The sequence below is a fragment of the Mus musculus genome, chromosome 4, assembly GCF_000001635.26.
Source record: "Mus musculus strain C57BL/6J chromosome 4, GRCm38.p6 C57BL/6J".
In the NCBI taxonomy this organism is placed as follows: Eukaryota; Metazoa; Chordata; class Mammalia; order Rodentia; family Muridae; genus Mus; species Mus musculus.
Window position 1 is genome coordinate 8,225,879 of NC_000070.6, and position 13,443 is coordinate 8,239,321.

At 43.7% G+C, this 13,443-nt stretch overlaps 1 protein-coding gene across 1 annotated transcript in view; it reads right to left on the reverse strand.

Moving 5' to 3' along the window:
• The window catches only part of Car8 (carbonic anhydrase 8), a 97,549-nt gene extending 84,386 nt beyond the window's left edge, over positions 1 to 13,163 (reverse strand). The window contains exons 1-2 of the mRNA NM_007592.3: positions 12,974 to 13,163; positions 12,041 to 12,232 (exon numbers count right to left, since the gene is read on the reverse strand). Of these exons, the coding sequence (NP_031618.2) occupies positions 12,041 to 12,232; positions 12,974 to 13,076 (295 nt within the window). The 5' untranslated portion in view covers positions 13,077 to 13,163. The remainder of the gene's footprint in view (positions 1 to 12,040; positions 12,233 to 12,973) is intronic.
• Positions 13,164 to 13,443: the final 280 nt, after the last annotated feature.

The window sequence follows — 13,443 nt, forward strand, 5'->3', positions numbered from 1 at the left end:
TTTGATGTGGATCTCAATGAAACAAAAAGAAATCCACCTTTCAAAACTATCAGACAAAAATGACCAATACTGAGAGTCTTACAAAGTATTATTATGTTGTGTGGCAGAAGAGAGAATCAACTTACAAAAATGGATAGCTTTTCTTTGCATAAACAACAAATATACAGAGGAAAAGGTCATGAACACACTCCTGTATAGGCACAACAGCCTCAAAGAAAAGAACATATTTAGGAATAAACTCAAATAAGGAAGTCAAACATCTCTACAATGAAAACTTTAAATCTCAGAAGAAAGAGACAGACACTAGAAAATGGAAAAATGCCCACACTCATGGATTGGCAGAAGTAATACTGTAAAAATGACTATTCTATCAAAAGCCATCTACATATTCGATGCAATCTTAATCAAAAATCCCTGTTTCATTCTTCACAGAAATATAAGAAACAATCCTAAAATTCTTATGGAGTCCCAAGAGACCCCAGATAATCCAAATAATCCTGAGCTAAATGAGCAGTGCTGGAGGGATTACCATTCCAGAGCTCAAGACACATTACAGAACCATTGTAAGACAAACAATATGGTGCCGCCACAAAGACCGACATGTCAACCAACAGAACAAAGCCAAGGACACAAACATAATACATAGAACTATAGCTATTGGCTCTACAGCCTTCTGCTCCAAATCTTCTAATGTGAATATGTAACCGGGAGTAACTGACGAAAGCAGGAATGTAAAGGAGGAGCATTGTGGAGGTAGGAGAGTAGCAGGGCACAAGCATTTGAAAGTGAGGGTTGGAGTTGGGGGAGGAGGGTGTTAACCAGGGAAAAGAATGGAAATGAATAAAGAAGGGGAGAGAAGGGTAAAATAACAGTAAAAATTATAAGAAATCATGCTGTTAACTTTTTACCTTAAGTTACATGTAACAAACATAAGCTTGTATATATGCCTACACATACAGGATAAATAAAATCTTCCCATCTGAACTGACAATGATGCCCCCAAGAGCCACAGACTAATAAAAGCCTCATCACCAAGCATCGGAAGCCCCTTGTGAGTCAGGATTGTCCAAGAGACTCCGCAAACATAGACTATTATTGTTGCCCTTGGTTGGTTCCCAGAGGTGGAAGATAATTTCCCCATTGCTGAAAATACCAAATACTCTAGACACAGGATCCAGAGGACCTGAGATGCATTTAACCTGAAGGCCCTTTCTGAGGACTAGTCACATGTTACGAAAAGACACAATGCGAGCTTCTAAGGGAGCGAATCTACCAATAGTCCTACCCCACTACGATGATTATGAAGTCCGACAATGACCAACACGGCCAAATAACCTTAGGGGTGCAATAGTGGCATACATACCTTGGTGATAACTAATAGCTCTCTACCCAGCCTTAAGAGCCACCCAACAAGAGAGAAATCATTCCTGGAACTGGAAATCTAGTCAACTACCGAGGCCAAGCATGGTCATGGATCTTGGAGGAAAACCTACAACTACCACTTTCCTGAATGAGAATACCTTCTAACTACGCTGTGTTTATTCTTATACCATAGATACATGTAGTTCTCAGTCCACATTAAAGTAACTGTTCTTTACAACAGGCAGAGATCATTACTAAAAACCACAATCAAAATGTAGAGAACAAGAGTTGGTATGGTGCCCAACAGGAAGATCCTCAATACAAATGTTCCTCGTCTCAAAGATCGTTGTAGAAAAGGGACAGGACAATTGTCAGAACCAGAGGAAGTTTTCTCTGACATCATGTCTCCTAAAAATGTCAGAGAGGCTATACCCATGAAGCTTCATCAACAGGGTGACCTGGAGAAGACCTGAATAAGGATGACAACAATGGACAGGCTAGCATGGAAGGGAGAAAGCCTATGGGTCCTCCTGCCTAGACAAAGAAGAAGACCTGAATAAGGATGACAACAGTGGACAGGCTAGCGTGGAAGGGAGAAAGCCTGTGGGTCCTCCTGCCTAGACAAAGAAGAAGACCTGAATAAGGATGACAACAGTGGACAGGCTAGCGTGGAAGGGAGAAAGCCTGTGGGTCCTCCTGCTAGACAAAGAAGAAGACCTGAATAAGGATGACAACAGTGGACAGGCTAGCGTGGAAGGGAGAAAGCCTGTGGGTCCTCCTGCCTAGACAAAGAAGAAGACCTGAATAAGGATGACAACAGTGGACAGGCTAGCGTGGAAGGGAGAAAGCCTATGGGTCCTCCTGCCTAGACAAAGAAGAAGACCTGAATAAGGATGACAACAGTGGACAGGCTAGCGTGGAAGGGAGAAAGCCTGTGGGTCCTCCTGCCTAGACAAAGAAGAAGACCTGAATAAGGATGACAACAGTGGACAGGCTAGCGTGGAAGGGAGAAAGCCTGTGGGTCCTCCTGCCTAGACAAAGAAGAAGACCTGAATAAGGATGACAACAGTGGACAGGCTAGCGTGGAAGGGAGAAAGCCTGTGGGTCCTCCTGCCTAGACAAAGAAGAAGACCTGAATAAGGATGACAACAGTGGACAGGCTAGCGTGGAAGGGAGAAAGCCTGTGGGTCCTCCTGCCTAGACAAAGAAGAAGACCTGAATAAGGATGACAACAGTGGACAGGCTAGCATGGAAGGGAGAAAGCCTGTGGGTCCTCCTGCCTAGACAAAGAACTGAGGAGTGCTGGGAGTAGGGAGAATCGCCTTCTCCAGGGAGGAGCCCTCCTGTTGCTCTACCCTAAGATCATCTACATCAGATATGTGTGTATGTTATATAGACTGAGAAGGGTGTATTTGTGTATTTAAGAACGTGTGTGTGTGTGTGTGTGTGTGTGTGTGTGTGTGTGTGTGTATGCTCATGCATGTGTAATAAGTTAAAAATAAAAGGAGAGACAATCGTTCTACCATGGGTGCAGGAAACTGGAAATGGCCTTAGGTCTTCAGGCTTACATAGTAAATGCTCTTATCCATGGACCAATCTCTCCAGCCCCAGAGCTTCTGTTTTTAAACATGCTAGAAACTCAAACGGTACAAGCCCAGATGTTTTGACAGGCAGATACTCAAAACCCAAGGGAACCATTTACAAATATTCTTCATCATCTATTACATGATACTAGTCAGTATATAAAATATATAGAATAAAATGATTTTAACAAAACAGACAGAATTCCTGTCTTCATGGATCTCATATCCATTTAGGTTGAAATTGAATTCATCTCAATCATGGGGATCAAAGACAGCCAAGTCATTCTTGGTCACTGTGGCAGTTTTATTAGCTGCAGTTAATTGTATTCCATTAAATTATATTGAAGCAACAGGATCCTCGTGCACCCATGCTGTGAGGATATGTGAACAGGTAGGAGGAGGGCACTGCTCCCAGGCTGATGCTCAGGGAGAGGAAGCAAAGAGGCAGCTTTGTCCAGGTATCAGGGTCTGGGTACTTTTCACTTTTGCTGCTGGTCAACATCTCAAAAGTAAACCATACTAATACCAGGTGGCCATGCAAAGCCATGAAATGGGCAAACCACTGAATTTAGTTTGAGATGCCAAGTAAATGAACTCCTTATGAATCCCTCGAGATAGGCTGTTCATACACTAAAATAAATTGTCACTGTTGGACCCCATCTGAAGATACTATACCCCATTTTCTACCAAAAAACATGTTGTTTATTAGGAAGGCAGTCAACCCAGTGAGTGCCTTTCCTACGTAACCACAGACTAAGTTCCGGAGAGTGATGTTTGCACAGTGCTTGGAAGATTCCTTGGGGGGGATGACATCAACTCCAATGAAATTACAGTCAAACAGCCCAGGGATGGCTCTTCTGAAATGCTTCATTTCTTTAGAGTGACAAAGCCGGGAGGAGAATCTGCCACTAGTTGATGTCATTGCTGCTGTCCCCATTTCTTAGCTGCTATTTAATGGGCCTTGTCGTGATGCTTAAGAGACACAGATAGAGCCCCTAAAGGAATGCTCTACAAAATGTGAGGATCATGTGACAACTTGATGAACAAACATGTTCTTAAACCTGTCTAAGCCTCATAGTCCTTTGCTGAAAACAGATTTACTGTGTAATTCAAAAGCTGTGACTGGAGGAGAATTCCTTCACAGTTCATTTGAACTGAACACTCATTTTGAGTGTGTTGGCCACAAAGATGACAAAGCAAAAGGACTTGACCTCAGCAGCAGCCAGGCATCCCCAGGGCAGGCAGGCATCCCCAGTGTAGCCAGGCATCCCCAGGGCAGGCAGGCATCCCCAGTGTAGCCAGGCATCCCCAGGGCAGCCAGGCATCCCCAGTGCAGCCAGGCATCCCCAGGGCAGCCAGGCATCCACAGTTTAGTCAAGCATGTCGAGTGCAGTTAAGCATCCTCAATGCAGACAGTCATACCCAGAGCAGCCAGACATCCTTACTACCTAAAGAATGTTCCCTACAGGAGGTATCAGAGTCCGAAAAGAGAATGTGTGGACAGTAGAAAGATATCCAGCTAGAGTCATCAAAAAGCAGATAGCATACACAGAGTCACTGAAGACATTCTGGAATGACAGCCCAGCTGAGTCTTGAAGAATATACTCAGGGGATGGAAAGGCTCAGAGATTCTCAGCAGTTCACGTGTGTTCTGAGAGAAGAAATCATAAGTCACCAGTGGGCAAAGGTTTTATACAGGGGAAATGGGGTTAGGAATAATCATCCAGCCTAAAAATAGACCGAGAATTATGGAAGACCCAGAAGTAAACTTTTCTAATTAAAGTTGCTATAATAAGTGCTAGTAGATAGCACGAATGATCTAGAGTGGTTAGCAATCTCTCTTACACTGATGGCCAATTAAAAATGTCATTATCTTTGCTGGGCACAGGGAACATGCGCTTGTAATCCCTGCACTCAGAGATGGAAGGAAGACAAGGGAGAACTGGAGGCCAGCCTGGACTAATAGCAAGACCATGTGTCATAAAAAACAAGTATTCACCCCTTGTCACTAGATGGAGTGATGTGCTATCTTATAGGCTTTTGCAATGTCACACACCTGAGCGCCACATTGTCTCAGTAGAAATCTGTCCATGTCTGTAGTCACCATATCTGTAGTTACCATATCTATAGTCACCATATCTGTAGTCACCATATCTGTAGTCACCATATCTGCAGGTTTCTGTTACCTGCATTCAATACAGACTGAAAGTACTCAAGCAAGACTTTCAAACATATAGAGACTCCATCCACATAATTTGTATTCCAGGATGTGTTTATAACTTTTTATATGATTATTACATATTGTTGCTAATTTCAATTTGTGCCTAATTTATAAGGTAAACTTTATCATAAGTATATGTAACAAGACAAACAGTATAGAAAGAGCTCAGCGCAATCCATGGAAGCTGGGGCCATAACCACCGCCAATAAATGAAAACTGCTCTCATGTTATATGTGCATTATTTTCTTTATCATAGGTATGTTCAATTTTATTTAGTTTGCATACCTCAAGTGTGAAGATTCCTGCCATTCATCACTCCTGACGAGAAATCAAATGGCGTATGTGACAGCTTACATCATTTCCCCCAGCTCCAGGAGACAATGGGGCACATAGCCTGGTCAACTCATCACTCACGGGATGTGAAAATGGGCCAGACTCCAGGATAAGTAAAACTCTGCCACTTTTAAACATCCCACGACAGAGAGGATGGTGACAGGATCTGAACGGTGGTCCAGTCTTGGGGACTCCACCCCTGCCCATTTCTATCCATCCCCTCCTCTCCCTACTCCTTACTATATCCACTAGAGCTCTGCAGAGGACCCTTCAGTACAGCCCTGTGCCAGCCCTACTTTTCCACTGGATGGCCCCACAATGGCCTCAGTCTTTCTTGGGTAATTTAGTTTATTGCTGTGAATTTTTAACCAGCTTCCAATCTCTTGTAGGTCCCACCCCATTCTGTGCTGCCATGTTAATTTTCCTAGATTAACATGCTACTTAAGGCTCCTATGGGGGAGGGGGTGTCTTGTCCTTTAGCCTCTGTTCATGGTCCCTCAAGACGGTGTTCTAACACACCTTCACTTTGACATTTCCCTTTACCACAAACACATCTTCTTCCAGATGTGCTATAAGACGCTCCTTCCAGCATCATCTCTAGATTTGTCCCATATTTCGTGGCTTGTGCAGCTCTCTGCTCCGTATCTCACCAACCTGCAGCATATGTACCCTTCCAGGTCACATCAAATCCTACTTCTTTCCCAAACTCTTCTCTAATAATTTCCACTAAACAGTCATCCTTCAACAACTGGTTGCTGGCTTAAACTTACCACATCCAAAGCCTGTAACTCTTTGTATAAGGTAAAACTGAAACATTGTCAACTGCGTTCTACCATCCAGAGGAAACCAGTCAGCTGCTGCACAGGCCCACAGCTCCAGCTTCTCCCCACACATCACACATCTGGCAAACCAGGCACGCTTTATCCAGGCCCTACACTCCCAACACCAAGGTAAATGAGATACCCAGTGGCTATTGTGGTCTTTTGTTCTCCTAGCTGCGAGTATCTGCTTAGCTCTTACAGGCAGGTCAGCAGTGTTCCAAAGAATGCCTGAGAAAGCCTGATATGCATGCTCTGTTAGGTCCAGAACTCTAGACGGACATGCTGGGGAAGGCACGGAACTGCCTGACTGTGCTCCTCGGTGAAGACTGACTTTCCTTCCCTGGGCTGAGGCTGCTACAGCCTGCCAAGGAGTTTGCAGCATAGGGCCAATCTGATGACAGAAAAAAATAACAGGAAACGGCAGCACACGGTCTCTACGTTACACTGCCTGTGTGAGCAGGGCTGAGGAGGAAGCCTAGAGTCCTGTGTGCTCAGGATGATTGAGTGGGAAGAACTGACAGGGAGAAGCAGTCAAAACTAAAATAGCCCGCAGGTAACCGTGTCTGAGACTAGTCTCCACACATCTCATTTAAAACCCGGCAATTAGAGTATGATAAGGTTTTACAGTTCTCCCTGGGGAGAGTGTGTGGTAAGATCACCCATGGCCTCAGCCCAAGGAAGTCTGCGTGGACTAGTGACTAGAGACTAGTCAGGTGGGTCCGATGCCCCAAGGCAGCGTGTCCAGAGGGACCATATATATATGAGCTGCATTGTTAGGATAACACTAAGGGCTTTGCTTTGTGAAGCATGAACACTGATACTAGACTACAAAAAAAAAAAAAAAAATGGTGTGGTCATATGGAGTAATTCTTTGTGAGGTTCTATTTTTACAATAAAAATAGAAAAAAATTAAAAAGAAGGAAAACTGACTATGTCCATAGAAACAGAGACCTCAACTTGGCTGGTGATAAAATATAAGCTTTAATTAAAAAAAAAAAAAAATACTGTGCTTACACTAGGAATTTTTTTTTTTTTGGTTTTTCGAGACAGGGTTTCTCTGTACAGCCTAGGCTGTCCTGAAACTCACTTTGTAGAGCAGGCTGGCCTTGAACTAAGAAATCTGCCTGCCTCTGTCTCCTGAGTGCTGGGATTAAAGGCATGCGCCACCACGCCCGGCGGAATTTTTCTTTTCTTTTTTTTTTTTTTTTTTTACTTTTATAAAAAGATAACCTATGGGCCAGCAAAATGGCTCAGGATGTAAAAGCACTTTCTTTGAAGCCTGACAACTTGAATTTGATCCCAAAACCTCCGTGTAAAGGTGGAAGGAGGCACAGAATCATAAAATTACCCTCTGAACCCCCCGCCCTCCTGCATGAACCCTCAACATGCACACACATGCTGCCTCGCATGTGCGCGTGCACACACACTCACACACATGTTCTCGAATGTGTGCACGTGCACACACAACCCATATATACATACTAATAACTAAAATAATAATTACAAAGTACATTTTTAAAAGCACGTGAGTGGGGCACTGTAGGTCATGTTTATGGTTCCAGCTATTGAGGGTAGAGGCAGGAAGTTGTTGAAACTCAAAACCATCTCCAGCTACACAGTGGTTTTTACACCAGCCTGGATAACTTACACAGCTCCTATCTCAAAAACAAAACACACTAAATAAATAAATAAATAAGATCACAACAAATAAATAAAAACAATTTAAAGCTGTCACACTGTCACCAGGAAACACCCCCAGTTAGACGGGAACTGCTTCCATGTCTGCTCAGGCCTCACTACCCAAGAGGGAAATGTGCATTTTGTCATAACAGCCAAATGGAAAGAGACAGAAGGACAGACTTGGAACGGAAGGGCATTGTGTATGCCTGGATGAAGGTGGAGGCATAAAGTGGAAAACTTCAAACAAGAAATGAAAGTCCCTAAAAAGAGCGGTTCTCTCGGAACTCCGTTCTCCATAGCCAAACAGCTGCCGCTACACGGCCTAACAGATGAGCAGAGGATAGGAACTACAGTATGGTGACACTCTCGTGGCTGTTGACAACAACCAGAATGCAAACAGCCACACGACGTGGGCCAGCCCTCCCTTGCTACCTACCCAGTGTCCCTAAAAAGCAGAAACAGCAAGCAGGTAAGTTCTGAGGACACTGAGCCCCCTCCAAAGCTATCTCTAGCACACCATGTCACCGCCAGACTCCACTACTGACCATGTGACCAGACCTCAGCCTCTGCCTTCCTGAACTGAGCTTTTGAGACTCATCTAGACTCATCTTAAGTCGGAGCAGAGAGCCGCATCACTGGGTGTTTGAGGAGAACCTCCTAAGAGGAAAGGACAGAACGGAACTGAGAAAGAAGGAACCCAAAATATGCAAACAGGAGGAAGGCAACAGAAAACGATGAAGAAGGGTCTCATTTTCATAAGACACTGAAGGGTGAAATTCAAAAGAAAATCAAATCATCTGCACCAGATTTTAGAAACTGAAAATTGAGAGCAAACTCAAAAAGTCTGTGTGTTTCGGTGGCAGTCCAGAGACGCAGGGGCAGCTCCCAGGGGCCAGAGAAAGGACAAGGGAGAAGGGAGGACTCACTGCTGTTGAATGTCCTGAGACAGGATCTATCATCTGTCAGAGTTGGAAGGGAGTTCCTCTTAGGCAACGTTAAAAAGATATAAACAAGAATACAGTAACTCCAAAGGAAAACATTGTTCCATAAAGGAAACCCAATAGAGCCTCGGGCAGAAATGGCAGGTGCAAGGTCATAGCAATTATGCTTTGAGTATTACTTTTAATAACAATATACTTTAATGATGTGGGACAAAACCAGGACAGGAAAGAGTAATAAGACACACCTCCCCTTCCACAGCACGGAGACTGAAGAACTCTTAAATATCAGAGCAAATGGCATAAGCCTGTTATTAAGAAATACAGAGGTAATGACAATGGAAACAACTTTAAAAAGTTCAGCCCTGAAAACAAACATGTCGGTAACATTATACAGACTGAGCAGGTTTTACACACACACACACACACACACACACAGACACACACACACATACATACATACATACACACACACACAGACACACACACATACAGACACACATACACACACACACATACACACACACACACATACACACACACACACATACATACACACACACACACACATATATATACATACACACACACATACATACATACATACACACACACACACACATACACACACACACACATACACACACACATACATACATACACACACACACACACACACACACACACACACATATATTGTACTGGCTAGTTTTGTGTCAACTTGACACAGCTGGGGTTATCACAGAAAAGGGAGCTTCAGTTGAGGAAATGCCTCCATGAGATCCAACTGTAAGGCATTTTCCCAATTAGTGATCAAGGGGGAAAGGCCCCTTGTGGGTGGGACCATCTCTGGGCTGGTAGTCTTGGTTCTATAAGAGAGCAGGCTGAGCAAGCCAGGGAAAGCAAGCCAGTAAAGAACATCCCTTCATGGCCTCTGCATCAGCTCCTGCTCCCTGACCTGCTTGAGTTCCAGTCCTGACTTCCTTGGTGATAAACAGCAATGTGGAAATGTAAGCTGAATAAACCCTTTCCTCCCCAAATTGCTTCTTGGTCATGATGTTTGTGCAGGAATAGAAACCCTGACTAAGATATATATATATATTAATGAAAATGGCCATGGGTTTGAAAGATAGCAAGAAGGGGTAATACACAAAAGTTAGGAAAGAAAGGGATGGGGAAATGATGGAATTATATTATAACCTCAAAAAAAAAAAAACCAGAAAAAGTAAAGTTTTTAAAGGTTCAAAGTAGTTGTTCCTATAGGAAAACCGGAAGTTCCTATAGGAAAACCGAAGTCTACAGCAAGACAGGCTGTAGTTAGATGTAGAGAAAATGTAGACATAGCCAACTATTCAAATTATATCTGTAGTCCATTTTGATAAAGAAAAGAAGCTTCATTAAATAAATAAATAATAGTGTTCAGAGTTTAAAGACAATTCCTTAGAGAAGCTGTAATAAACTAATTAAGAGATTTTTTTTTTCCAGTCACTTGCCTTCTTCTTCTTTTTTTTTTTTTTTTTTTTAGATAAGCTCTTACTGTGTAGCCATGGCTGAAACTCCCTATGTAGATCAGGTTAACCTGGAAGTCGAGAGACCCCACCTTCCTCTTCCTCTGCAGTGCTGGATTAAAAGGTGTGCACCGCCGTGCGCAGGACGTTTCTTGACACATTAAAAGGGAGAAATCACTGTAGTGACAGGAGAGGACTGGGCCCCTGAGGGAGGAAGGTCCAGAAAGAAGTAGAGAATGAAGTCTGGATCCAGCCTTGCAAGTCAGGACAAAACTACAGGCAGCAGTTCCTTCTGCTCGGGAGTGGAGGTCAGAGGAGGGGAGGGGCCAGGAATATATAAAGTATACAGAAGTATAGAATATGTAATGACCAGAGATAAACATCTCCAAAGCATTCTGATTTAAGCTCAAATCTAAGTTCACTGTGTGAGTGTGTGTGTGAATGTGTGTGTGTGAGTATGTGTTTGTGAGTGAGTGTGTGTGAGTGTGAATGTAAGTGTGTGAATGTGTGAATGTTTGTGAGTGTGTTTGTGTGTGTGTGAGTGTGTGTGAATGTGTGTGTGAATGTGTGTGAGTGTGTGTGAATGTAAGTGTGTGTGTGAATGTAAGTGTGTGTGTGAATGTGTGTGAGTGTGTGTGTGTGTTTACTAGCTCCATATAAAATACACACTGTTTTCAGGAGCTGTCCCCACCTCAATTAAACTACCAATAACTGCAAAGAATACAGGCTCTGCCTGGTGGATTTCGAATTGAAACTGTGAAACAAGATGAGGAATAAATATCTTCTTTGCCTAATGACAGACCTAATGGTTTCATGGTTTGAAATACCTAGCTGATCAATTTGGAATTAATGTAAGCACAGTCTGTTTGTAAAACACATCAACACTCAACACACTAATGTTACATTCCTTCCAGGAGGAAAAATAGTCATTATTCCCCATGAAAAACACAATCTTAGTGCTAATGTTTTTTAAATCTGTTTTTGTCTCTCCTACATTTAAGCTGGAAAGCAATTCTCCCAGAAATTGCATTTTCCACAAAACATTTCAGATTCATTTCGGCAAGGTTCAAGAAGAGTGAGTGAGTTAACAATAACCAAAAGCAAGCACTGAGTTGCCACTTAAATATCGGACTGCATTCAACATTAAAGTTATTCTTGTCATTGATAGAGAAGGGAACTTTAATTTGAAAAGTTTGAACACAGGTGATATCAATACATCCCAATCTTTGGTCTCACAAACTATTTTCAAAAGACATTATAATTAAATGATTTCAGCTAATCAGTAACTTAGAACAAAACGCACAGCAGAAAGACCCAATTCCGCAAGCCTGTGTGTGCACTCCTTCCTTCATAGCTCAGTAAATGTTTGTTTGAGCAAGAGGCAGCTCCAGGCACAGTTTTGGAAGAACAGCCAGCTGAGATAATCATCACTTCACCCTCTTAGCCCCTGAGAACTCTATTAGAAAATAATTCCCAGAAAAATGCAACTTATAAGGACCATGAAAATAGAAACTGTGTTGGTGTCGCCTTTAAAACCATACAAGTTAAATCAGAGCTTGCTTATAAAAGTGCAGAAACATGTGTTCCAAATTACCTGATTTTGACTTCAGGATGACTTGAATGGTGTGTCCATCGTTGGTGACTTCACAGTCCCGGCACACCACATAATTTGGAGACAGGCGGACATCCAGCAGTGAGGGGTCATACCTGGCTTCTCTGGAGTTTAGGTTGATAGGTGACTGGTACTCCCCATTAGCATCAGGAAACACTAAGCCCCACTCAACACCTGAAGACAAAATGAGACTAGGTTGGATTTTTTTAAGGTTAATGACAGTAAAATATAACACAAAAATCTCATAATCCTTAACATTATAGCTGTGACTATCATCTGTATGTAGATGAAATATAAGAAATGTGTGTGGGTTTTTACATTCATTACGTGAGTGATCTGTTGTTAAATATCACACACAAAATCCTCTACTGTCTGTGCATACAGACGCTTTGATGTAGGGATCTAAGAAACTTATGCCATCTTGAAGTGACTAGAAAAAAGATACCTCAGAAATTTCTTCTGCTCATCAGTTCAATTATGTGCAGTACTGGGAAATTTCCTCAAAGCCCCACATGCTCAGAGACAACAGAAAACCTGTAACGCTAATGAGCGCCACTTGTTTAAAATGCAAATACAGTGTCCCATACATATTAGTTCTTTTGCTCTTTTCTCCGTGTATACAGGAAACATGGGCGGGCACTAATGACTATTCGAAGCCCTGGATCTGCGAAGACAGATTTAGAAAACTCTTTTTAAAGTCCCCAAGATCCAGCCTGCAATTCGGGACGGTTTTTCTGAAGTGCGTTTGGTTATACTTCCCAAGACTAGAAAGCAACTCGGTTGCACGTCTGCTCCAGGCTGGGAGATGTGGCTGCCTGGGTGCAGCAGGTGCGAACAGCACTCAGGCAGCCACGGAGGGGCAAGTGGGGGACCGCGTGGGGCGTAGCAGCCGCGACAGCGGCCCCACGAGCCTACCTTCCTCGTAACCCCACTCCACGCCCTCCTCCTCCTCCTCTTCCTCGTCTTCCTCCTTCTCGGGGAAGGCGACTGCATCCTCAATGAAGCTCAGGTCAGCCATGGGCAGCTCTGCGACACGGGTGCGGGAGCGGCAGGCGCGGGGCTGGGGACCGCACTGAGCGTGGCAGTCCCCGCGAGCGCGAGAGGCAGCGGTCCGGCGCAGGCTTGCGCGTTTTAAGGTCGGTGGGGGCGTGTCTGACTCGAGGACACGCCCCCCGCCCTACACTCCCACCTACACCCCCTCTCACCCCACAATCGGGACAGGCAAGCCTGCGAAAATCAAACTGGGGCTGCAGCAACACGGGAAGCCTGCTGCACCCAAGTCCTAATACCCTTTCAAAAGCCTGGAGACTCCAAAATCCGCCCTGTCTCCCGTGCTCCCCTTGCTCCAAACAATTTTCCCAATGGAGTTGCCTTGCTTTGGGAAC